The sequence below is a fragment of the Leopardus geoffroyi genome, chromosome C1, assembly GCF_018350155.1.
Source record: "Leopardus geoffroyi isolate Oge1 chromosome C1, O.geoffroyi_Oge1_pat1.0, whole genome shotgun sequence".
NCBI classification, from domain to species: domain Eukaryota; kingdom Metazoa; phylum Chordata; class Mammalia; order Carnivora; family Felidae; genus Leopardus; species Leopardus geoffroyi.
In genome coordinates, this window is record NC_059328.1 from 37,497,446 (window position 1) to 37,524,286 (window position 26,841).

Sequence of the window (26,841 nt, forward strand, 5' to 3'; positions counted from 1 at the left end):
TTTAAATAACAGAGAAATAAGTATAAACCATGAATTCATATTTAAATTTAAAATTAGAGGCACCTGGGTGGCTCAGTCAGTTGGGCGTCCAACTTTGGCTCAGGTGACGATCTCACAGCTTGTGGTTTAGTGCCCTGAGTCAGGCTCTGTGCTGACAGCTTAGAGCCTGGAGCCTACTTCGGATTCTGTGTCTCCCTCACTCTCTCTGTCCCTCCCCTGCTTGTGCCCTGTCTCTCTCTCTCTCTCAAAAATAAATAAACATTAAAAAAAATTAAATTTAAAATTAAAATGCTATCCTTCTGAATTAATTTCTAGATAGTATCTAATAAAATTATGAAAAGCACAAAAACTTAATACAGTCTTTATTTTTCAGTGGTTCCAAACTTGGTATCTTGGGTCCTATCACTTAAGTTTAATTACTGAAGCATCAAAAAGACATCATTATAATTCCTTAGCAAAGACTCTAGAGGCAGTGTAAAGCAAGGCTTCAATGTTAAATCATACAGAGTGCCATCACAAAGTTTATTTTACATAAGTGAGTGACATGAGAACACCACAATAAGAAAAAACAATGGAAAGAAAGGACTGGGGAAAAAATAGCCAGTCACACATAATTAAAGCAAGAAAGGGACGCCTGCCAGGCTCAGTCAGAAGAGCATGTGATTCTTGATCTTGGAGTCGTAAGTTCAAGCCCCACATAGGTGTAGAGATTACTTAAAATCTTTAAGGGGCGCCTGGGCGGCTTAGTCAGTGAGGCATCTGACTCGACTTCGGCTCAGGTCATGGTTTCAGTTCTGAGACTGAGCCCCACGTGGGCATCCATGCCCAGCACGGAGCCTGCTTCAGGTTCGTTTTCTCCCTCCTTCTCTCTCTCTCTCTCTCTCTGTCTCCTCCCTCTCTCCCCTGCACCCTGCCCCTTTCCCACCCAAGTGCACTCTCTCAAAAAAATATTTTTGTTTTATTTAAAAAATTAATAAAATCTTTAAAAAGAAGTAAAAAAAAAATCAGGAAAGTTCTGACAGTGTATCATGTATTAAGGATACCTTATTCTAGACTCTAGACCTTACTTTTACATTATCAACTGATGAAGCTTCTCAACTAAAATACTAGCCCCATTTTACTGATTACCTACTACTGAGCACTTTACGGACACAGGCATCCTACTGAGCACTTTACGTACACAGTATGTCTCACTAAAACTATTCTAGAAACACTTTATTATCCATTTTATAGATAAAAAACTGTAACTTTCCTAACTTCATACAACAATTAAGTAGCAAAGCTGGGATCTGAATCTAAGTGTGGCTAATTTGGAGTTTATACTTCTAAAAGCTGAATGATATAGTGCTTTAGAACCTGGGTTCAAATTCTCGCTCTACCACATTGCCAGCTGTATGTTCAAATCCACGTCTAATTTGAATTCATAATATCTACGAGAAGGATTTTTAATCTCCTTTTTTTGAAATGAGGCCATAGTCTGAAATTGAGAAATCTGTTCAAGGTCACAAAGCTAGTAAGTAACAGTTTATCTATGTTTCTATATCTAATATATTTATCACTTACCAATTGAGAGGCAGTATGATGTGGTGGGTGAAAGCAAAATGTGGTGGAAGTCAATTGTTTAGGTCTGAAAACTTGTTCCAAAATCTGCTAGCTGTGTGACCTTGATCACATTACTTAATGTCTCCGTGCCTCAGTATCCTCATCTGCTGAACAGAATAATACTGGTATCTCCTGGTAGTTACACTGAATATTAAATGAGTCAATATATGTAAAGGGTTTAGAGTAGAAGTCACATAAGGTTTAAATCCTGGCTATAACACTTACCAACTGGATAACTTTGGGTTGGTTAATCTCTCTACACTATAGTTTCCTCATTTAAAAAAAAGGTGGGGGGGGGGGGATTGGATAATAACAGTACCTACACCTCATAGATTTGTTGTGAGGATTAAATAAGAATAGTGCAGGGTGCTTAGCACAGTACCTGGCACATAGCAAAATTTCAAGAAATGCTGCTATTAGTCCTTTTCTTAATCTAAGGTATGCAGGTAGACTTTAGAGGCACAAACAAAATTTTTGATAACAAAATTTTGTGGTACAACATTTTACATGTATGCATATAAGAGTTTTTTCTTAAGGAAGGGGATTCATGTTATCAGATATTCAAAGGAGTCTGTAACCCCAAATTAACTCAGAACTGCTGCTTTAAAGCCCAGAGATTACTGAAAATCAGAGGTCATTAAGTTAAAAAAAACAAGAGTTGAGTATTTTAGGAATAATCAGTTTATTTTTAAAATTTTTTTAAGTAATCCCTACACTATGTGTGGGGCTCAAACTCATGACCCCAACATCAAGAGTTGCATAACCTACAGATTGAGCCAGCCAGGTGCCCCAGGCAAAATGTGTAGTTACCTAGAATGTAAGGCATGAATCTGACTCAATAATATTATCTTACCTGGAATATAAGAAATGAATTTGACTCAATAATAAATAAAAAAGGGAATGTATTGACTTGTTGCAAGCACAACAAGTTCTTCCAAAGAATAGAAGTTAACAGATTTTCAAATAACAGGTGGCAGTAGGATAAAACAGAAGGGTCAAAATTAAGCAAAAGGATTATGATAGCCTCTTTGGGTTATGTTTCCCATTGTCTTCAAGAACACCTGGCACAAAAGAAAAATACTGAGAATGAAGGTAACTCATGGATGTAGTTATAGTTTAGAAGAAAAAAATTCACATGTCACCGTTAATTGTTCCTCCCTGGGGGAAAAAAAGAATAATGAATGATCCAAACAGCCGCATAACACAAGCCAATTTGCCTTGTCCCCATAGTATTGACAGACTGCGAAAATTAGGGGACAGGTGGCAAGCTCCTCCTTCCTATTCCACATGAGTGGGGAAAGGCTTAGGAACATTTAAAGAAACTTGGGACATCCAATGTGCAATTTTTCCCATTAAGGATTAGGGTTTAAACAAGGGAAGGAACCTAACCACTTTCTCATTTCTCTAGGATATAAATAAGTATGTATGTGATTTTTAGCCCCAAGAACTCAGGTTCTGTTTCCCATCAATAAAGATGCTCTGTAAAACCAAAAAAAAGGAGGTAGGAATGAAACTGATATTTACTAAGTGCCTACTATGTACCAGACTCTTTATTTTAGTGTTATTTAATCCTTCACAATAATCTTCTGTTACATAGAGATTACTATCCCCCATTTACAGATGAGGAAATTGAGGCTTAGAGAATTAATTAACCTGATCAAGGTCACCCACCTACCAAGTGGTAGAGCTAGGATATGGAACCAGATTTTCCCAATTGGAAAGTTTGCGTTTTTTTCCTATTCCAACCTATCTTTCCAACTTATGAGAAGCAGTTAAAAAAACATTTTGTGAAACGATTTCTATACCTGGTATTCATCTGGGGCCCTGTAAGAGGATATCTAGGCTCCATGATAGTTGGTGAATGATGTATTCAATATCAAATGCTCAGTATCCTAAAGAAGTAAAGAGAATGTTACTAATGAGTGACAAAAAAAAAAAAAAAAAAAAAAAAGAAATACGATTTAACCACATATTAACAGAAGTGTAGGAAAAATTAGGTAACTTATATTAAGTACTTTCATCTATAGAATAGTAAGATAAAATGCTCATGGATTCTGAACATTTTCATACTTTATACTCATTTTGCCTATAAATTAATATTAACATTTATTCTAGGCAGCAATACCTACCAATGTATCTATTCATTAAGGAAAGCACAGATTCTGGGTTGCCTGGGTGGCTCAGTCAGTTAAGTGCCCAACTTCAGCTCAGGTCATGATCTCAAGGTCTGTGAGTTCGAGCCCTGCATCAGGCTCTCTGCTGTCAGTGCAGAGCCTGCTTCAGATCCTCTGTCCCCTCGGCACCCCCCCCCCGCCCCTTTCCCACTCACATTCTCTCAATGATACATAAACATTATAAAAAAATAAAGAAAAGCACAGATTCTTAAAAAAAAGAAGAAAAAAGAATGAAAGAAAAGCACAGATTCTGTTCACAAGATCCTCATAACCATTTAGTAAGCTAGGTATAGTAGGGCAGGCAATACTTAATACATGAAATTTTGACCAAAAGTGTCATAATATTCAGAAAACCACAAAACAGGACATAGGAACAACTTGAACTAGATATTTACTGGATCTGTAATGAGGTTAACAAATGTTAAATCTCATGGAGATGGAAGACAAATATTACATCCCCACAAACTGACTTGTTCCCGTGAAAGATCAGTGGTCTTTGTTTGGCTGCACATGCCCTCTCTGGGTACTTCTTTTCCACTGCCGTTGCTTCCACACCCACCTGTACATAGCAAACTTTCAGCTTCCATCTCTCTTCTAAGTTTCAAAACCGTATTTCTAATTGCCCGCTGGGTATCTTCATTTAAATATTATCAAAGCAAAATACAGGACTAGTCCTTTCTTTACAGTTCAGTATTTCCTATACTCTTTTATTAGGTCTTAGAATTCTTTAGGCTCTGTACATTTCACTTCAATTTTAGCAAGAAGGAATCGTCTGAAGCAAGATAAGAGAGGAGAGTTATAAATGCAGGTGCAGAAGAGATTTTTCAGACAAAGCCAGAGGCTGAAATTATTTACTATAATAAAATCTTATTCAAAGTGCTCTTGTAAGGTTGATAAAAAGTCCCTCTTGGAGACATCTGGACTTCATGTGTCTTCTATAGAATGAAGGCTTTAAACTTGAAAGCCCTTCTACACCACTTGGTTGTTACGGATAACATATTCAGATTGATAACTAACTGTAGGAAATATATAAAGTGCCATCTTTCTTCAATGAACAAGAATCTTAAACTTGTCTCTTCTTCCTTTATGTATTAGGATAAAAAAATAATGTTGACCTATTTCTCATATTAAAACAATACATGAGTTTATTTTTACAGTATCACGTAAGCAGTGAAAGCTAGTGAAACTGAAACAACACAACACCTATACCTGGCAAAATATATTCCCCTCGGATAATGGCATGCATCATGGTTTATCAAAATGGAAATCCTGAAGTCATCCTTACCTCTTCTTCCTCCCTCTTTCCCATATAAATTCTGTCTTTCCATCTCTACCACGGTAGTTCCTGACTACATCAACTCTCCCCAGATTTACTGAAAAGTCCCCCCAGTGCTCCTAGAAGGGTATTTATGCATATCTGACCAAATTACTGCCCCTGCTTTAAAAGCTGATGGCTCTTATTTAAATACAGAACAAAACACCTCCACGATCTGGCCCCACTCTATTATTCCAACCTTATCCCTCATTCACTCATCCTACATTCCAATCGAATTGAACTACTTACAATCCCCCGAGTTTGGGTGTCTTTTGCACAGGCTGTCCCTTTAACTTGAAACGTCTTGGTAAATCCCCCCCATCCTTCACAATCCAAATCGAATGTCACTTCCTCTGGAAAACCATCTCCTAAACACCGCCTGTGTTCACACACATAGCATTTTCACACTTTATTGTTCACACATTACTCCCAGTAGACCGCGAACTGCAAACACTAACTGATCCCTTACCAAGAAGCCATCTGAATTAGATGTGAGAAACACAGGAACGAACATGCAGGGCTTCAGTCCACAAATTTTCATAGTAAAAACACCTTTCAATGGCACGTTATCGACTGCAAACCTCTTTCACATACCTAAGGACAAACGATTAGTAGGAAATTCACGGTCCGCTTAGTTTATTTCTTCCACTAGTTCCCCTTCACGTCATCAGCCCCAGGCTCCAGGAGCACTGAGAAGCCACCACAAGGCCCTGAATGTAGCCCACCGTCCTTCTCCGTGCTCCGCTGCCGCCCTTCGGGAGAATCCGCGACACAACGCCCTACTCACCGCCACCGCCGCCCAGCGGGGTCTGTTTGTTGGGCCGGAACAGAGGTCGGCTCCAAGGAGCGCCGCTGCCGCCTCCGCCCCGCCTCTAGGACGTTGGGGTCGCGGGAACCAAGGCGGCAAACACAAGCTCGGTAAACCGAAATCCGCGCCGCGCCTACTGACTGGTCAGAAACCCAACCCTTCAGGGACAGGGGCGGGGTTAGGGGCAACGCGCACGGTCGCCGAGGCGTGCTAATACGCTAACCAATCAGCTCTCTGCGCCATTCCGGTGCTTGACCAATCCCAAGCCTCACTGGAGAAATAGGGGCGCCATCGGCTCTCCACGATCAGGATCCGGAGGATTTAAACACTTCATTTTGGTCAACGGTTAAGTTCCGGGCAGGGGAGGACATTGCGCAGGCGCAATGAAGAACTTAACCCGATGCAGTGAGGGTGGCAGAGGAAGCCGGAAGTGCTTGTTGTGCTGATTGTTTGTGGGAGGTTAGAAGCGAATCAAACCGTTTGCTTGAAGGAACAAAAGAGAGGAGTTAGATTTCTTTTAGTTTCCTTCCTCTTTTTTTTTTTTTAATGTTTATTTTATTTTGAGAGAGCGTGCTTGCGAGTGGGGGAGGAGGGTAAAGAGACAGGGAGAGAGAGTCCTGAGCAGGCTCTGCACTGTTAGCACGGAGCCCGGGCTCCATCTCCTGAATCGTGAGATCGTGACCTGAGCCGAAGTCAAGAGTCAGATGCTCAAATGACTGAGCCACCTAGGCGCCCCTCTAGTTTCTTTCCTAAGAAGAATCCTCTCTGAATAACAACAAAAATTTTCTTTTAAATGTCTTACCGTTGAGGGGCTCCTGGATGGCTCAGTTGATTGAGTGTCCAATTCTTGATTTCGGCTCAGGTCATGATCTCAGATATTGAGGTGGAACCCCTTGTCGGGCTCTGCCCTGAGTGTGGAGCCTGCTTAAGGTTCTCTCCCTCCCTCTCCCTCTGTTTCTCCCTCAAACATGTGCCTGTGCCTGTGTGCATCGTCTCCCCCACTCCCCCCCCCCCGCCAATAAATAAATAAATTCCTTGCTATTGAAGAAAAAAATAACGTGACTTAAATTTATAAACCATTTATATTTAGTGTCTACAACTCATGTTGGTAATTGGGCCTTTTCTGTCATTTTTTATATGGTTGTCCTGCAACAACCGAAGTAGGTATTAGTATCCCTATTCAACAGACGAAGAAATGTAAAAGATGACACAGCTAATTAGTGCAGAGTCAGGATTCCAAATGCCACTTAACTTTCTTCTACATTCCATTTCTGTTAGTTTCCTGAGCAATATGGGAGCATCAAAGTCGAGATGTGTTTGTAAGCTGTATTGTTCTGAAGGAGCTCACCCTTTTGAGGGAGTGAAGACACTTTCCTGAAAAATGTATCACACTAGCCAAGAAATATATGCTATATAGAATGTCATTCTCTGCTTTCCTGGAAAAATTCCTAGAATCTAAGGCATACATTTTAAGAGAAACAATGGTGAGTTCCTCAGTGTGAGAGTAGGAAGAGCCAGTGATGCATGTCTGACAAAGTGTTGACAAACCCAATAGGGAACTTTGGAGCAAAGATTGTCCATTAGAGGAGACCCACATTAGGCATAAATGGCTAGAATCCTTGCTGCGTTCAGTCATTGCCTGGGCCTTCCCAGAGAAAGCAAGCACCAAGGCAGATTCAGAAGGGCACAGCAAGAGGCTGATAGCTAAGTGTATACTCTGCATGTGATTGGCATGCTCTTTCTGGAGAGAAATCCAAGTGACACGCCTTGATGGCTGTCATGAGTTATGTTAAGTGCGAAGTCCCTGGGGTGGGATCTTCCTGGCATCTTTCAAGGAAGGCCAAGTAGGCTAGTATGTCCTTAGCAAAGTGACTGAAGAGAAGAATATTAAGGGTTGAAGGGGGAGACGGTGTTGGTAAACCACACAGGGCCTTAGAGGCCATGATAAGGATTTGGCTGCACTTTTGAGTTAGATAGGAAGCCTCTGGAGTATTTTGTTTTATTTTTTAAAGTTTATTTATTTTGAGAAAGAAAAGGGGGAGGGGCAGAGAGAGGGCAAGAGAGAATCCCAAGCAGGCTCAGCAGTGTCAGCGCAGAACCTGACGCAGGGCTCGATCCCATGAACCATGAGATCATGACCTGAGCCTAGATCAAGAGTTGGGCACTTAACTGACTGAACCACCCAGGTACCCCTACTGGAATATTTTAGAAAGGGGGCTGACATGATCTGATTTTAGGTTTTGGAAGGACTACTGTGGTTGCTACTTTGAGAATAAACTGTAGGGAGCAAGGGGAAGCAAGGAGACCAGTTAGAAAGCTGTTGGAATGACCAAGGGGAGACAATGATGGTGGCTTGAACCAGAATGGTAGCATTGGCGGTGGTGAGAGGTTGTTGGATTCTGGATATGGTTTGAAGGTAAAGTCAACAGGATTTGATTACAGATTGAATTTAGGATGTAAAAGAAAGGGACTTTGTGTGGGGCCCTCAAGATCTATGGTTTTCTTTAGAACTACTTTAAGATATCTGAAAGAGAAATGTAAGATGAGCTGATATGAATCAGACAAAAAGGAAAGGATGAGTGTAACACATAATTCCCTACTCCTTAGGTGTGTACTTGGCATAGTGAAATCCTTCCAAAGTGTACAGTATAGAAAGGATGGAAGGAAAGAGTAACTTTACAGTGGAAAAACAACCAAAGCTACTTCAGCCAGGTGATTAATGCCAACATTAACTGTCATACGTCATGTTGATAGTATGTCCACTGGATACGCTGTGTTGAAAACAGCTCTTTACCTTTGTGGTCCTCCTTTCAGTAACCTATAGACCCAGTCGTATTCTGAGAAAAACACTGGACAAATTCTAATAGTGGGGAATCCTATAAAATACCTGACCTGTACTTTTCAAAACCATCAAGGTTGTCAAAAGTAGGGAAAGTCTGAGAAACCAGCCAAGAGGAGCCTAAAGAGATATGACAACTAAATGTAATGTAGTCTCATGGATGGAATCATGGAACAGAAAAATAACACTAAGTTAAAAACTATGAAAATCTGGATGAAATGTGGACTTTAATTCATAATAATGTACCAATATTGATTCATTAATTGTAACAAATGTACCATACTAAATATAAGATGTTAATAATAAGGGGAAACTGTGTGTGGCGTATATGAGAACTCTGTACTATATTCTTAATTTTTCTGTAAATCTAAAACTGTTCTAGGAAATAAAGTCTACTAAAAAGAAAAAAGGAAGGGACACCTGGGCGGCTCAGTCGGTTAAGCATCTGACTCTTGATCTCGGCTCAGGTCATGATCTTGCAGTTTGTGAGTTTGAGCCCCACATCAGGCTCTGCGCTGACAGTGCAGGACCTGCTTGGGATTCTCTCTCTCCCCCTCTCTCTGCCCCTCCCCTGCTCTCTCTCTCTCAAAATAAAGAAATAAACTTTAAAAAAAATTAAGAGAAAAATATAAAAGGGCAATAGGAGAGTTGAAGCATATGCTAATTTTTTGATCAACAACAATAAGATAAAAAGTATTTTTGGCTTAATAACTCAAATACTAATAAAACTTCAATTAAACATTTTATTACCACTGGATTTTTAAGCAGGATATACATTTAATGATATACATAAAATAGATATTTTTCAAATTAAATGATGAGAAAAGTAATTATTTATTTTAGGATTGGAATGACTCAGCCTTATATTTAGGACAGCTTAGCGGTGCCTGCCTAAAGGACCTACTGCCCCAGATATTAAAAAATTTTTTTGAGTTTTGTTATAATGTAACAAGCACTGGCTTTGGGGATCTGGCCTCAATTCTGCCATTTAATCTCTCTAAGATTGACTTTCCTCATTTGCACATTGTACATCATCATAAAAAAGAGTTAATGAGTGTGAAAGTTAATTAAAGTTAATTAAAAGAATACCCATATATTATTATTTGTCCAGTTATATTCACCACGGACAGTGTTAATAAATGAGCAACACATTCATAGAGATTAAGGGAATTGATTTGTATTTGTAAATTAGAGAATTACAAATTTGTAATTGTAAATTAGAGAATAAGCTTAGGGAAATAAAATCTACAAATGCCATTCCAAGGATCTACTATGCAATGGCATAGGGAATTGGAAGGATATGACAAACATAGAACAAGGAAGGCACAATTCTATTTTTGTTAATGTTTATTTATTTTTGAGAGAGAATGAGAGAGAGAGAGCAAGCAGGGGATGGGCAGAGAGAGAGGGAGACAGAGGATCCAAAGCTGGCTCTATCCTGACAATGGAGAGCCTGACATGGGGCTTGAACTCATGAATCATGAGATGATGACCCGAGCCAAAGTTGGACGCTTAACCAACTGAGCCACCAAGGCCCCCCAAGGAAGGCACAATTTTAAAGGTGGGGTAATAAGAGGTAATTATCCAAAGCAAATATAAATTATTATTAGATTTCGGGCCAGTTTGAATAGACTGAATATATACTATGCTATTCTTTAATCCCCATTTTTATATATTTATGCCATTTCAAGACTGTATGGAATTGCTCTGGTTATAGGTCCCCACAGAGAAAAGCTACAGGCCATAATTTTCAAATTTGCAAGTGCTTTAATTTGCTTCACAGAGAATCATTTCTAGTATTTCATACTTTTTAAAAAAAATGTATGAGTTTGTTGACAATGCTAAAACAGGAAAAAAAATTGTAAAGGGCAAAGTTCATCCAAAATTCTACATCCTAACACATCAGTTGTTTTTACTTTACCTTATTCCCTTTCAGTCACTGTCCACATGACATAGTCTTTATGATTACATTGGGTACATATTCAGTGTCATAAACCCTGGCGTGCCTGCTAGAAGTCTGAGAGAATTAAAGAGCAATTGTTATCACCAGGAACAGGGAAGTTGGAATCAGTTATCAGTTCTGTTACTCAATTTCTCCAAACACCAATTTTCCCTTTCTCTATTTACACTTCTGAGCCAAGCTAGACTACTGCTCTTTAAAAATAACTATAGCTTTTTTTTTTTTTTTTTTTTTTAATGTGCAGCGTGGAGCCCAATGCCAGGCTTGTCTCATGATCTTGAGATCAAGACCCAAGTTGACTTATTTTACTTATTTTTTAAAAAATAGGGGCACCTGGGTGGCTCAGTCGGTTGAGTGTCCGACTTCAGCTCAGGTCACGATCACGTGGTCTGTGAGTTCAAGCCCCCTCGTCAGGGCTCTGTGCTGACAGCTCAGAGCCTGGAGCCTGCTCTGGATTCTGTCTCCCCCTCTCGCTGCCCCTCCCCTGCTCATGCTCTGTTCTGTCTCTCAAAATCAATAAACATTAATTTTTTTTAATTTAAAAAATAAATAAAAATAAAAAATAATCTTTGTGTGGGGCATCTGGGTGGCTCAGTTGATTGAGTGTCCACCTTTGGCTCAGGTTATGATCACACGGCTCATGAGTTCGAGTCCCGCGTCATGCTCTGTGCTGACAGCTGGGAGCCTGGAGTCTGCTTTGGATTCTGTGTGTCCCTCTTTCTCTGCCCCTACCCAATTCATGCACTGTCTTTCTCACTCAAATATAAATAAAACATTTAAAAATTTATAAAAAAATAATAATCTCTACACTCAACTTGGGGCTTGAACTAATGACCCCGAGATCAGCAGTCACATGTTCTGCTGACTGAGCCAGCCAAGTGCACCTTATTTTACTTTTTTTTTTTTTTTTTAACTTGGATTGCTTGGAATGAAGACAGAAATGATCAAACAACACACACAGTTAACTTCTCTAAAATTATTTGCTTAACTGAGTCAATGTAAAATCATCCTGATTTTGCAGGCAAGGAAACTATAGGTGTAATCACCCTACCTATAGTTTCAGAGTTAATTAGCAAAGACACTGTAGGACCTGCCAAGACAATCTCCCTTCACTGCTCAGCCTGCCATTTTACAGTATAGACCTGACTGAGCTCAGCTGACACACTCCTGAGAGGTTAGGCATATTGTCTGTTGTTAGGTTTGACACATCAGCTTTTTAAAGGCCATATTTCCTTTAACTAATGTTCTCAGAATCTTTGATAAAAAGGTCCTTTGAGAAAACATTACAGCAAGAACCATATCTGCAAAAAATGCAAATCTAAGTAACAGGAATCTTCATTTTAGAAACTCCATGAAGCATCGGGTTATGTAACACACTAAGTGTCTGCCAGGAAATAGATTACAATATAATAGGTGGCAATGAAGGCCTGAATGCAAAACATATGGCCTGTCATTCACCCTTCTATGCCTCCACACACCAGGTCTTTGTTTCATCACCCAGCCTGATCCTACAAACCAGTTCCTACATATAGCCAAGAAAGGTGTTTTTGGAATTACAGGGAAGTAGCTGCCAAAGACCATCACAAGTAGAACTTGAGTGGCAGCAACCAAATTAGTCAAAATCTTCCAAGGACCTCAGAGTAGTACCCTTAAGAGAGTGAATCATATTGTAAAAAGAGCAGATTGTCATGCTGCACAAAGAGTAATCAGACATGGTCTCTTCCTTCCAGGAGTTTTCTTTTTTTTTTTAATGTTTATTTTTTTTTAGAGAGAGAGAGAGCATGAGTGGGGGAGGGACAGAGAGAGGGAACACAGAATCTGAAGCAGGCTCCAAGCTGCCAGCACAAAGCCTGATGTAGGGCTTGAACTCACAGACTGTGAGATCATGACCTGAGCCAAGGTCAGACGCTTAACTGACTGAGCCACCCAGGTGCCCCTCCTTCCAGGAGTTTTAAATCTAGTATGAAGATACACAATATACTACAACAGAAGTAAAGGAGGGAAGGAATAGGTGTGTATGGGTGCTGCTGGTGGTGGTGTGTGTAGAAGCACAAAAGGGGGGCACCCAACCCAGTCTTGGGAATTTGGAGAGCTTCCTGGAGGAAATAAAATCTGAGGGGAATCCTGAAAAATGAATGGTACATACCAGCAAAGAGGCATGGTCAAGAACGGGAAAACAAAAGTGTGGGAATAGATTATTTCTCTCTAAAGGGCAATTATGATAAATAGGACAGATATATGGTGACAAGACTCTATTTCTTAAGATCCTATAGAATTCCCTAGAACATAGCCATACCCTGGAAATAGTAGGCATGCACTGAATATATGCCCAAAAGACCTAATGTACTTGATAAATAAACACATATGGGTTGGAGTTAGTTTTGAGGACACCTCTTATTATACATTTTTCTGAGACCAGTCTTCTCATCTGTAATGAGAACTAAGTTGGAAGGGATTTTATGAGTATGGAACTTTTTATCTTATAAAGGGGTTTCTACTGTATAGAAAGAATGCAGATTTAAAGCTATCCACACAGAGTTTGTATTTAACTTTGCTATCTACTTCTTACGTGGTCTTGAACAAACTACTTCCACTTCCTGGCTGTTTCTCCAGCTGCAAAATGACAGTGCTAATGTCACAGCATTATGATGATTCTACAAGGCAAGGCTGATATGTAACCAACACACAACTGGTAAGACCGTATTGGTGGTTAAAATAGTGCATTATTTTCATATGAGTTGGTATATAACTACTTCCTTGAGCACTTTGAGAGCCCTCCATCCTTCTCCTGGAACACCAAGGACCTCCCCATGATCCAGCAATTAGAGGGCTGATGCCTAGCAGAGCAATCTTGGCACAAAAATACCTACAGATATCCTGATTGTACTGATTATTAAAAGTTTGAATATCATCCAAAAAATAGGCAATGTAAGTCAAATGCCTGGTACTTAGTGGATATTCAATAGATATTCATCAAATTTATTTAATCTATGAGTTCAATCTATGTGTTTAGCTAGGAAATGACCCTCTACTGGGTGACATCCTTTTATTCAGTATATAATTACTAAGGCATATTTTCATTGAATATCTGGTTGTTTGCATGTAGGTGGAATTCATTCTTTTCTCTGCCACCTCCAAGGAGTGGGAACACTGATCTAAGGCTAAAAAAAAAAAAGATTTCTTTGGGGACAAATTAGGACCAAGGTGCTAAGAGTTAGACCTTTCACAGTGAACAAGTAGAAGGGTTAAATGTTAAATTGTTAGAGTAGCAAGGTGTCTTTTATGAATCCTTGGCTTGGCTCCATGGGACTGCCTGGTGTGGTAACATCCATGTTTGGAAAAACTCCTCCATGTTTGTCCTCTTTCTACTCATAGCACTACTCACACTGAACACTCCAGGTCAACGATGTGGGGGAAAGGGGGAAAGGGAGAAGAGAGGGCGGGGTTCCCACACTAAGCATTTTACGTTGTGAGCCATTAAGTTTTGGGGTAGGTTTGTTATGTAGCAATAGATAACCAGAACAGGCCTAAAGTGCCAACAAATAAGAAATTGTTCTTCGGCCTAGGCTTGTTCTTCCTGAAAATAATTCCCTGGAAACCCTTGGCAGAGATAGGTATATGGATTTCACTTTTTTATTTATTTCCACACCAGTATTTTCCTTAGTTGCCTTGCATGGTTGGCATAAAGAACTGGGCAAGGTACAAGACAATAAGTACTCAATCTATGGTGGTTATAGTTCTCCAGGGCGACTTAGAGAGAAAAGTCACCACATCTTGCTATATATAGGTATTCAATGACATTTTGGACCCAAACTCCTGTGTGGATTCCTTATTCTGGTGGACTCTCTCTTGGAATCAAGAAAGGCTACTTTTTTGTCTATGGCCTAATGCCTTCACTAAAAGCTTGTGAATACCTTCCTAATCCCATTTCCCACAGACCCCATGTCTTGAACATCTTTCAACTTTAATTGCCAGGAGAGATACAGAAAAGACACTTAAGAGAACACGCACCAAGGAAAAGAAGGCAAATTTGCTTACAGTATGGCCCTTTTTGTACTCCTACTCTCAGTGTTATGACCAAGTGTTCTTATTTTCAGCTGACTTATCTCCTAGCTCCTCTTCCCCAGGGGGTGGAGGGGCTCAAACAAACAAAAAAACGAATATTGTGAAGGGATAGGAGTAAGCTATTAATCATAACGCTTCTTTAGCTGTGATAATCTGAGATATCCCATTCCCTCTTCCATGGTGGGAAGTAAAAGGTAGAAATGATGGCAAGGTGGGAATGCAAGCTGGTGCAGCCACTCTGGAAAACAGTATGGAGGTTCCTCAAAAAACTAAAAATAGAACTATCCTACGACCCAGCAATTGCACTACTAGGCATTTATCCATGGGATACAGGTGTGCTGTTTCGAAGGGACACATGCACCCCCATGTTTATAGCAGCACTGTCAACAATAGCCAAAGTATGGAAAGAGCCCAAATGTCCATCAATGGATTAATGGATAAAGAAGATGTGGTATATATATATACAATGGAGTATTACTCGGCAATCAAAAAGAATGAAATCTTGCCATTTGCAACTACGTGGATGGAACTGGAGGGTATTATGCTAAGTGAAATTAGTCAGTCAGAGAAAGCCAAAAATCATATGACTTCACTCATATGAGGACTTTAAGAGACCAAACAGATGAACATAAGGGAAGGGAAACAAAAATAATATAAAAACAAGGAGGGGGACAAAACATAAGAGACTCTTAAATATGGAGAACAAACTGAGAGTTATGGGAGGGGGTGTGGGAGGAGGATGGGCTAAATGGGTAAGGGGCACTAAGGAATCTACTCCTGAAATCAGTGTTGCACTATATGCTAAATAATTTGGATGTAAATGTAAAAAATAATAATAAAATTAAAAATTAAAAAAAAAAAGAAATCATGGCAAAGAAGGAAGTAGGAACCAAAAGGAGATGGGATCAGAGAGCAAACAAAAAAGAACAGGGTGGGGAGAAGGACAGAAAAACAGAAATAATTGGGGAGGATGGTAGGAAATTAGAAATGGGGAAAGAAGGGGAAGAGAGATAGGAATAAGTTAAAAAAAAAAAAAGGTGAGAGAGGAGGGAGTGAAGGTAGAATGAGATGGGGAAGAGGCTGGAAATACTGGGTGAGGGAAGAGGAAAGGAGCAGTAGAGAGGAAAGAGGCTGGGGGGCAGCCAAACAGGCTATACCACCTTCTTTCCCTCCTGTTTGCTATCATTTTCCAACCCTCTGGTCATTCTGTCTTCAACAACTTAGTTCCTCTTTCATAGTTTCTGTTTACTCTAATGCTAATTCATGCAGACTGCTTGGATGACAAATCTAACACTTTGGCCACCCAGTTCTAACCACAGGGCATGCTTTCTGCTTCAGCCTTCCATTCTCATGGTCTCACCTTGTTTGGGCTCATCCTGGATTTCAACATCATCAAAAACTTACGATTTCCAATCCAAATATCAACTTGGCCAATTCCAAATATCCCACTCAGACCACCAGCATCTGTACTGCCAGTTCACTTGCTCAAGTACCCCACTGCAGCCATTCTTCAACATCAGTGCTTCTAATGCCTTGGCCCCCTCCTCACTCCCCTCCACGTCCCCACTAGCAGCCCTAATATGCCATAATTGGCTTTCTATATGTTTTTGATTCCATATACATCATCACAAACATTCTCTTGAAAATACCATCTTGGTCCTCTCTCCCTCTGTTGTACTTGCTTGGCAAAAATCCAACCCTGGATGACTTCAAGAATCTGTCTTCTCTCTGCCTGCACCTGAACAAACACCTTCAATGATTTAAAATCCATGATCTCGGGGCGCCTGGATGGCTCAGTCAGTTGAGTGTCTGACTCTCAGTTCCTGCTCAGGTCGTGATCTCATGGTTTGTGGGTTTCGAGCCCTGTGTCAGGCTCCGCACCAATAGTGCGGAGCCTGCTTGGGATGCTCTCTCTTTCTGTCTCTTTTTCAAAATAAATAAATAAACCAGGGCCTCTGGGTGGCTCAGTCTGTTAAGCATCTGACTTCAGCTCAGGTCATGATCTCATGGCTCATGGGTTTGAGCCCTACATCAGGCTCTGTGCTGACAGCTCAGAGCCTGGAGCCTGCTTCAGATTCTGCGTCTCCCTCTCACACTGCCCCTCCCCACGCATGCTCTGTGTGTCTCTCTCTCAAAAATAAATAAACTTAAAAAAATAATAAAATCCATGATCTCAAATACCAAGTGAGCTTTTAATATTGCTCAGAAGTCATACTGATTGTTTTTCTTTAGAAAAACAACTTTTCCATTCTCAAAAAAGTGTCTATTTCATATCTTCTCTCCTCAAACATCCTACTTCAAAATCTTTACCTTCATCTAATGTTGCCTTTTCTTTACTGAGAAAATAAAATTTTCAGACAGGAACTCTTCCTACCTTCAAACTTTCCTGAAACTGTGCCCTTCTTGCAATTCCTATTGCCAATTTATGTGTTTGTTTCTTAAGATCTTCTAAGTCATCTAAGGCCCTCCATGTGCCCCTTGGAACCCATCTGATTTTTCTTCTCAAGGGGTTACCTCTCTCCCTTTCTATCAAACCATTCCCAGGAACTTAAATACAAGGTCTAGTATAGCACTGCCCAATAGAACCTTTTTTTCTTTTAAAGTTTATTTATTTTAATTTTTTAAAATGTTTATTTATTTTTGAGAGAGCCAGAGCACGAGCAGGGGAGGGGCAGAAGAAGAGGGAGACACAGAATCTGAAGCAGGTTCCAGATTCTGAGCTGTCAACACAGAGCCCGATATGGGGCTTGAACTCATGAACCATGCATGACCTGAGCCAAAGTTGGATGCTTAACCAACTGAGCCCCCAGGCGTCCCTATTATATATTTAAATGTTTTATTTAATTTTTTGAGGGGGTGGCAAAGAGAGAGAGAAGTGACAGCAGTGAGTCCGGTGTGGGGCTCGAACTCACAAAACGTGAGATCATGAGCTGAGCCGAAGTCCGAAGTCGGACACTCAACCAATAGAGGCACCCACATGCCCCTTATTTACTTTGGAGAGACAGAGAAGAGAGAGAGAGAGAGAGAGAGAGAGAGAGAGAGAGAGAACAAAGGAGGGCAGAGACAGCGAGGGAGAGAATCTCAAGCAGGCTCCACATTGTTGGCGCAGAGCCGGATGAAGCGCTCCAACTCACCAAGTGTGAGATCGTGACCTGAACTGAAATCAGGAGTCGGGCATTTGACAGACTGAGCCACCCAGGCACCCCTAGAATCTTTTGTAGTGGCTACATTCTGTATGTTCGCTGTCCAATTCAATTGCCACTACCCCATGTGACCTTTGAGCACTTGAAATTTAGTGTGAACGAAAAACTGAATTTTGTTTTTAATATAATTAATTTAAATCGCCACATGTGGTTCATTCCTTGGACGCCTTTTCTTCTCCCTTAAGGTTTTTCTCTCACGCAGGCAGGCGAGAGCTGGAGTTACAGTTAAAGGGCTTCCTACTGCAGTTAGAATATAACCCCAACTCCTTTCCATAACCAAAGGGCCTGAACGACCTGCCTGGGCCTCCACCCCCCCCCCCCCCCCCCCCCACTTTCCATCCTGTGCCTCATTCCTACAACTCAGGTCTCTCTGGCTTTTTCCAACACAAGCCATTTTAGGGTTTTTTGCACATGTTCTTCTTCTTGTGGGACCTATCCCAGTCTTTACCTGCTTTCGCTCTTTCCTATGCCCTATGTCTTGGCTTAAATGTTACCTGACCACCGCCACCAAATTGTATCCATCCTTTGTTATTCTTCCGCTTTTTTCCTTCAAAGCCTGTATCGCTATTTCTTTCTCCCTTCTTTTCTGTCATCTATCTATTCTTCCCTTGGCTTGTTCAGGTCGGCTGCCTCCCCACTGCAACTTAAACTCCTCGCAAACAGACAATAGGTTTTCTCTGTCGTGTGTCGCGTCGCACACTCCAGCACAGGCCTGTCAGACAAGGCGCGCGATGGGGACCTGCGCACTGGACGAACTGCCTGCGGAGGGATGAATGAGCCGGCTGAAGGGCGGGGACTAGTAGGAGCGCGGGCCCGCACGGGCGGTGCCGGAGCGCAGCCTCCTAGAACGCAGCAGAGGCACCGCCCCTTCCGGCCGCGGCGCGGACGCCTCGGCAGCCACGGCGGCGGGGCCGCGGCGGGCGCCGACTCGGCCCGCCCCCTTCCCCCCGCCCCGCCCCGCGCCGCCGCCGCCGGCCCGGCCGCTGTCAGCTCCCTCAGCGACCAAGACGGCCAAGACGCGGCTGAGACACGGTGTATGCTGAGTCGCTGCGGCCGGAGGCTGCTGGACGTCCTGGGCCTTAGCTTCCCGCTGCTGACCTGCCGGCCGCTTTTCCTCTGGCCTCACCGCCTCATGAAACCGCTGGTCGTGTTCGTCCTCGGCGGTCCCGGGGCCGGCAAGGGGACCCAGTGCGCCCGCATCGTCGAGGTGAGGCCCGGGTAGCTGGCGCGCTCCCTGGGCTTGACCGGACGCCGGGTCGGCTTGTCCCGCAGCGTCTGGCGGTCCGCGCGCCTCCCCCCCCCCCCCCCCCCCCCCGGCAGCCGCGGACTCAGCAGACTACTAGTCCCGGCGACCATCGCGTCGTCCGCGTGGCGGTGATCGAGGGTTCTGCGGTGCGCTGCCTGTCGGGACTCGTAGTCCACGTCCCCTCGCCGCGGGGGGAGGGGGGTGCCCAGAAGGGAGGGGGACCGCTTGGGGTCGCTTTGTTCCTGCACCCCTCTCTCCTTAATGTTTTGGGGACCAATTTCATCCGGAGAGTGGGCTGGGAGGGGATCCGGGAGGATCAGCCTTCGGGGACCTCCGGCGCGCCGAGTTCAGTGTGTCACTGGTTATGGGGTGGGTGAAGGCGGCGGGAGCGTGGATTTAGGTTAGAGGCGGTGTGCGCTCGCAGCTGTGTGGAAGGGAGACCGGTTTGTCTACTTGGCCCCTTCCCGCAAGCCCTCTAGAAACGCCAACATCTCAACTAACCTTACCGTGGTCTTAACCCTGGAAAGGAACCTCGGGGGACAGGGTGTTGCTTGAGGTAATAATCTGTGATCTGCCCGGAGCACTTTCCCGCTCTGTCAATGGCAGTACCGGCTGTGAGGCTCAGCCCAGATTCGTGTGGTCGGAAAAGCCGAGGAGCCGAGTCTGAGTTCAAGCTTCAACGTCTGGTCTCGCTGCCAACTCAGGCTTTGTCCTTGGCCAAGTCACTTCCTCTCTCCGAGTCTCAGTTGCGCCCTAGACCTTAGGAGGCTGTGCACCCAGATTTAAACTCAGTGTAAAATACCTCCCAACTCTAAAATTCTGTTAACTTTTTTTGTTGTTGCTTCACGGCGTGTTAAGGTTACCGGTTCAGTTCTGTTAATTTTTGAATAGATAACGTGGTTAGTGACACTGTGAGGAGTAAGGCTTATTGAAGAATCTGGGGAATGATGTTGGGAGTGAAGAAAAACAGAGGGTATCTAGAAACAAGAGACGACCGGCAGAGCTGTAAAACACCCAAACAATCCCTGTGAAACTCGGTGACCACAAAAGTTTTGACCCAGAACTTCTAAAATATTTCCCTCCTCTTTTCCAGAATATGGCTTATATTAGCTTTGGGCGTTCACTTCTCTCCTCTGTGTTCATACAATCCACTCCTGTCCTATATTTTATTCTCTAAAGAACATCTCTAAAGAAGATCGAATGGTAACATCTACTTCATTATGTTTTACAGCTGTCTTTATAATTATTGATCATTTTTAGAAATAAAGGTGGAACTATTTCAACCAAAAACATATTTTCTCCTTTTTTTTTAAGATTTTTTTTTGAGAGGGAGAGAAAACACGTGAGTGGGGGAGGGGCAGAGAGAGACTTCCAAGCAGTTTTGGTGCTGTGAGCACAGAGCCTCAGGCAGGGCCTGATCCCACAAATCATGAAATCATGACCTGAGCTGAAATCCTGTCCCATGCTTAATGGACTGAGCCACCTAAGTGCTCCCTCCCTATTTTTGTTGGTTCTTTTAACTTTTTGAGACTAGTGGCGATTGGATGATTTCAGGTTTGGGTTTTTTGTTTTTTAAATATATGAAATGATTCTTACATGTATATAGCATGATGGGGGAAGGTGAAAAGACTTCAGAACCAGACACATACGGTTTCAAACCCTTTGTCATTTACTATTTCTTCTCTTCTTTTTCAAGATTTTTAAGTAATGTCTACACCCCACGCGGAACTCGAACTCTCACAACCCAGAGATCAGGAGTTGCCTGCTCTGTCTGCTTTACCAACTGAGCCAGCAGCCAGGTGTCCCCCCTTCCCCCCTCCCCCCCCCCCCGGAAGTTGTTACTTTTGGCTGGCCCTCCTCTGTGAAGAGAGAGGAATAATACATATCTGGTATGGTATTTCCAGATATTAAATGAGGTAAAATATCTGGCACACATAGATGCAAATAATTTTTTTTCTACATTTTGACTTCCCGTTTGTAATTTATGAGATTGGTTATTTTTACTTTGAAATAGTATTACTTTAAAAATTGGCTTACGGCTGCTATATTTGAATGCGTTTAAATATTTTGTTTCTGAATCATAACGTGGCTTTAAACATCCACATCCAAGCTAATAATAGTCAAATTACTCCACTGCTTTAAAAATAATCTACACATTCTGTAACTGGTATTTATTCTTTACTCTGTTCAGTAATGGCTAATAATATTTTAAACCTATTAATTATCAACTATAAATTTCCATAATTAAATGTTTCATAATATATTATTTTTTAATATTTTGGCAATTATATGAGCTTAAATTGTTTTAAACTGTCATGTTCTTTCATGAAAATAGTTGCCATTGATTCCAGTTGCCGTAAACAATTAAGCTGATTTCTGCAAATTCCAAATAGTTTATAATTTAGCAACTGCTGTCTCCTAGCTGACTAAATTAAACAATGGAATGTCTAATGAGCAATTAAGGCAGAGGGCTTTTCTTTTCCTCTTTGTCTTTTGTATTTTGACCCAATATTTTATTTCATAGGCAAACATAAGCTGAATCCTAAACAATTGTAATTTTGGGGACTAAGTTTTTTCTGTAAGGAAAGATTATACAAGTCAAGGTTAAATTCTCTATCTGTGATGCCAGTGCTAATTTAGCTCACAGGGTACCTGAAATGTGGCTGAAATACAATTTGAGGGGGTGAGTAATTATGTTGATTTCCAACTCAGGCTGCCAGAAGTACCTTTTTAGGTCTGGCTGCAGAATCAGAATATCTGGCCCTCCAGTGTCCTGGGGCATCACAATTAGTGATCAAGGCTGTAACTGGAGGGAAGCTGGTATATATGTATGTATGTATGTATAATTTATTTATTACCTATCTGTCTCTTTCTTTTCTACCTCCTTTCCTCCCCCTCTTCCTTTCTTCTCTTCTTTCCTTCCTTTTTTCCACACTTCCTTCCTTCCTTCCTTGAGGTGAATTCTATCTCTACTACTTATGCTCCCAGACCTTGAGGGAAGAAAAGGCAAATCTGATACAGTATCATCTGAAAGTGTTCTGAACTGAGAAGGAATGATCTGAGGGAGATTTAGGGGTTGACTTTGCCCATTTATTTGTACTGGTCTTCGTCAGTTTTATTTATTTATTTATTTGTTTGTTTGTTTTTTATTTAAGTTTATTTATTTATTTTTGAGAGAGAGAGAGAGAGAGCGCGCATGTGTGAGCAGGGGAGGGGCAGGGAGAGAGAGAGAATCCCAAGCAGGTTTTGTGTTGTGCTGACACTTAACTGACTGAGCCATCCAGGCACCCCTGTTTGATTTTCTAATTGTTTCTAACTCTGTGTCCTCTTGTACTCTATTTGTTTTTGAAAATTGGCTGTTTTCTAAATCATGCAATCCTTTCAGGGATACTTCTCCTTTTTTAATTTTTAAAATTAAGCTTTACTTATATTGCTTTGACCCAAGAAAAATTATGATGCCATAACCTAAATTTGTCTTTCAAAATAACCCCAATTTTGCATGTGTTAGCCGGAAGGGATATTTTAACCTCTCTTTTAAAGGTGGTGGACATTTTGCTTACATAAACAAATTATGCTAAAGCTTATCTCCATGCCAAATTGCTTTCTCTAGTACCCTAAAAGCATTCTTATCATTTTCTGTTTTATAACTTTTCTCCTGACCTGTATGGGGGAACTTATACTTGGTATGGTCCTCCTACCTACTATACTTAGAAATTTGGGGACAGTATTAAATTTAAACATGGAGAAATCAGAAAGTCGATTTTATTTATCTTTGTGTTTCCAGTGTGGAACATTGTGCTTGGCACTTAGTAAGGGCTTAATAAGTATTTGGTGGGGGGCGGGGGGAATGTTTTTTGAATCCGTTTTAGAGGACACTAATTTGTCCTAAGATGTAAAAAGTTTTGAGAATTTGGTCTTTAGGGGGCGCCCAAGTAGCAGTTAGCTCTCCCAATTTCAGGTCAGAAGTGCTTGAGTGAGACCTAACCCTGTCATATAAATATTTCTTATGTAACACTTCTGCTTACTCTCAGTGAATAAATGGTATGGTTGTGAAAATCTGCTGAGTGTTCTAAAATATCCAAGCTCCTAATTCCAAATCCCCAAAGATTACCTCTCATAGAAGAATGATGATAGGATGATCTACTGGACATTAAGCTTGTTTAAGAATAGGCCTTTCTCTCCTTTTGGTGGGATAGGGTAGAGTAAGAGATAGGTTTTTTGTTTTTCTGTTTTTTTTTTAAAGAAAGTTTAAATTATCTATAAAAGACACAGTCCACAGTATTCTTGACTCTTCTGAAGTACCACCTTTTTATTAAAGGTGGTTGTAACTTAGAATTTTTTTTTTTTTAATAAGAACTTGGAGGAGGGGAGAATATATTGAGATATTACTGTCATTACTTTTCGAAACTTCCTTTTTTCCTCCTGCTTTGGTTTTCAGTTATAAAAACAATACTTACTTGGATGGGAAGAGTTAAATCTCCTCTAATTCTGATGTCACTCATATTAGCTGTCTAGTATTAACTGCTTCCCCATCTCTCTCAATATTCTTAGAAATAAAAATACCAATATATGTTTTTTTACCTCTAGATGGGATTTTTCTATTTTCTGCTGAATGTATCATGGATACATTTCAGGTCTTTACATACCTTTCAGGTCTTTACATATAGACTTAACCCATTCTTATTAGTAGCTGTAGAATATTCCGTAAAATACATGTTCTATAGCATAATTGTACCATTCCCCTACTGATGGACATTCAGGGTAGTCTGCAGGAATTGTTTTACTATTGCAAACAGTACTTCAGAAAACTTCCTTGTAAAAACAACACCAAAAACAAACTTCCTTGTAAATATAACATTACATATGGATACTATTATTTTTGTAAGTTAGGTCCCTAAAAGGATTGCTGAGTCAGAGGATATATGCATTTTTAATTTTAATTGATAATTCATTATCAGAATTCTTTTCAAAAACATAGTTATTACAATTCCATTAGGAGTGTATGATTCTTTATTAACACTGGATAGTTATCAATTTAATTTTTGCAAATTTGTAAATCTCCTTTCTAAAGTTTTTCTGAGTAAATTCCTTATTTTTTTCAAGATGTCCATAAAGAAGAAAAGGCATAATTTGAAAAAGTTCCCTTGTCATTCATTCCAAAAACAGTTTTTTGTTTTTTTTGAGAGGTAGGTACTCTGATTGTTGCTGAAATGAATAAGGCTTAGATCCTGCTGTTGAGGGAAGTTTACAGTTTAGAGTGGAGTCAAGGAAGTTAATTGGTGACTACTACAGAATAGAGTGGTAAGTCCTATGATAAAAATAAACTAAATATACCATTAAATAAGGGACATTTCAATTTCAGTCCAGTGACTTCCCAGTGGGTCAGGGAAGTCTTCCCAGGAGAGGTGATAGCTCTGAACTCAATTCTTTTTTTTTGAAATTTATTGTCAAATTGGTTTCCATTCTGAACTCAATTCTGAAGGGCCATAGGAAAGAAGCAGCTAGGAGATGTGGGGGAGTAGAGAGTACTTAAAGCCCTTGAATAAGGTAATTTGAGGTTTCATTTTTGAGAAAAGCCTAAGGAGAGTAAACCTATATGAGACTGACCCAGAATACATTTCCTGAATGTAGACTGTGTGTTCTGTCTATGGGGATATAGGCTTCTAGGGGCTTTCAATTTAGTGGAGATAGACACACACTAACAGAATTTTATGAGAAAAGATATGAAAAACTTTTGCAGATATTAAAGTTTAACATTAAATTGTTTTAAAATTGTTTATCTTTTAGTTTTACCTTAACTGTATTGTAATGTTTTAAACAGTGGGGACCTGGTCTTTTACTCCTCCTGCAAGGCGTTTGAAATGCCTGCTTATCCTTCAGATCTTAGCTTATACAGAGATTCCCAGATGTCCTCAGTTCATGGTGCCCTTAGTGTCTCAGTAATTTTTTCAAACCTGACCTGGTCCAAAAGAAATATCTAATAGTTGTATTTGTTAAGTAATTAGATCTGAACAATACTCCGGTATTTTCTAACAATTTGTGGTCCGTAGTTCCTGACTCACGGCTCCCACAAACCCTTGGAATTTCCTAAGTGTTGAGCATTACAGAAATGTTTCTTGTGTTAATGAAGTGACTTTTGGACCCCACCTAAGGGCTGGAGCTGGTTGCCAGGAAAACCAACCAAGTCATCAGAGGGTTGGAATGTTCAGTCTCGCCCCTCCCTCACCCCTCCAGGGAGAGGAGTGAGCCTGGATGTTTAATCACTTGCTAGTCACCAGTGATTTAATCAAACATGGCTATGCAAGAGGCTTCCAAAAAAACCCCAAGGTCTAGTTTTAGAGAGCTTCTGGGTTGGTGAACACGTGGAGATCCAGGGGGAGACATTCACCTGGAGAGGGCAGGGAAGCTCTATGCCCTTGTGCTGCATCTCTCTGGCTGTTCCTGAGTTGCTCCCTCTACAGTGAACTGATGATCTAGTAAGTAAAGTGTTTCTCTGAGTTTTGTGAGTTATTCTAGCAAATTAATCAAGCCCAAAGAGGGGACCGTGGGCCCTCTAATTTATAGTCAGTTGGTCAGAAGTACAGGCAATACCTTTGACTGCAGCTGGTGTCTGAAGTGGTGGTTGGGGGGGCAACCCCCTCGGACTGACCCTTTAACCTGTGGAAGATGACAATATCTCTGGGTAGATAGTGCCATACTTGAGAATTGAGAACACTCTGCTGTGCCGTTTGTTGTGTAAGGGAACCTACTCCTTAAGTTAGAATTGGGTCCAGGAACCCCACAGACTCCCCCATTAGACCATTAAACTCCATAAGGGTGAGAGCCCTGACTTTCTGATTTACTCTCATATCTTTAGTGCCCAGCACAACACCTGGCACAAATTGAACATGTAAGTAAATCTTGAAGCCATTCAGACCTGGGTTCCTGCCCCTTGGTGAGTTACTTAAATTTTTGGCGTTTTAAAAAGTTTCTTCCACTGAAAAATGGGATGTTAATCTACTTTTCAGGGTGATTGTGGAGATTAATCAAAAGAACCTGTGTAATGTCTGGCAGACTGCCTAATATGTATTATTACTTCATATATGTTAGCACCCCTCCCTCTTTGCCTATTCTGTATCCATAAATAGTCAATGAAGCAAATGTCTTGAGCAGTGTAAGTAGCAACATTTTGGGAGGCATTCTTAGTCATTTAGAGTGAAGAAAAATTTAATTGAAAGGTTATGAATAAGTATCAAAGTGATGATCTCAAGGTTCCTGAGATCGAGCCCTGCATCGGGCTCTGTGCTGACAGCTCAGAGCCTGAAGCCTGCTTCGGATTCTGTGTCTCCCTCTCTTTCTGCCTCTCCCCTGCTAGTGCTGGCACTGTCTCCGTGTGTGTGTGTGTGTGTGTGTGTGTGTGTGTGTGTGTGTGTCTGTTTCTGTCTTTCTCAAAAATAGATAAACATTAAAAATATATATATCAAAGTGTCATACCTATGAAGTATTGTAGAGCTTAGATTCTAGAGTCAGACTGCCCGGGTTTGATTTTCAGCTAACACCTACTGTGTGTGTGACCTCAGCCAAGTCATTTAATCTCTCTATGCTTAAATTTCCTCATCTGTAAAATGGGAATAATGATACATAGTGTCT

General features: G+C 41.1%; 2 protein-coding genes and 1 long non-coding RNA gene across 19 annotated transcripts in view; 2 read left to right on the top strand and 1 right to left on the bottom strand.

Moving 5' to 3' along the window:
* The window catches only part of STIL (STIL centriolar assembly protein), a 66,093-nt gene extending 60,029 nt beyond the window's left edge, over nt 1-6,064 (bottom strand). For 2 of the 16 annotated variants that reach the window (XM_045477284.1, XM_045477272.1), the window contains exons 1-2: nt 5,879-6,061; nt 3,408-3,494 (exon numbers count right to left, since the gene is read on the bottom strand). In XM_045477284.1, coding sequence (XP_045333240.1) covers nt 3,408-3,451 — 44 coding nt within the window. In that variant the 5' untranslated portion in view covers nt 3,452-3,494; nt 5,879-6,061. Of the gene's footprint in view, nt 1-3,407; nt 3,495-3,731; nt 3,840-4,171; nt 4,215-4,246; nt 4,859-5,340; nt 5,471-5,560 lie in introns of those variants that run through there. The other 14 variants (XM_045477285.1, XM_045477273.1, XM_045477268.1 and 11 more) reach the window with 14 other exon arrangements.
* A 12,772-nt stretch (nt 6,065-18,836) lies between these two features.
* The window catches only part of CMPK1 (cytidine/uridine monophosphate kinase 1), a 37,176-nt gene continuing 29,171 nt past the window's right edge, over nt 18,837-26,841 (top strand). The window contains exon 1 of one of the 2 annotated variants that reach the window (XM_045477286.1): nt 18,837-19,173. In XM_045477286.1, coding sequence (XP_045333242.1) covers nt 19,003-19,173 — 171 coding nt within the window. In that variant the 5' untranslated portion in view covers nt 18,837-19,002. The remainder of the gene's footprint in view (nt 19,174-26,841) is intronic. The other variant, XR_006712273.1, reaches the window with a different exon arrangement.
* On the top strand, nt 19,330-20,502 carry LOC123597840. Its single transcript, XR_006712274.1, has 2 exons — nt 19,330-19,768; nt 20,306-20,502. It is a non-coding gene; the product is annotated as an uncharacterized LOC123597840 (long non-coding RNA).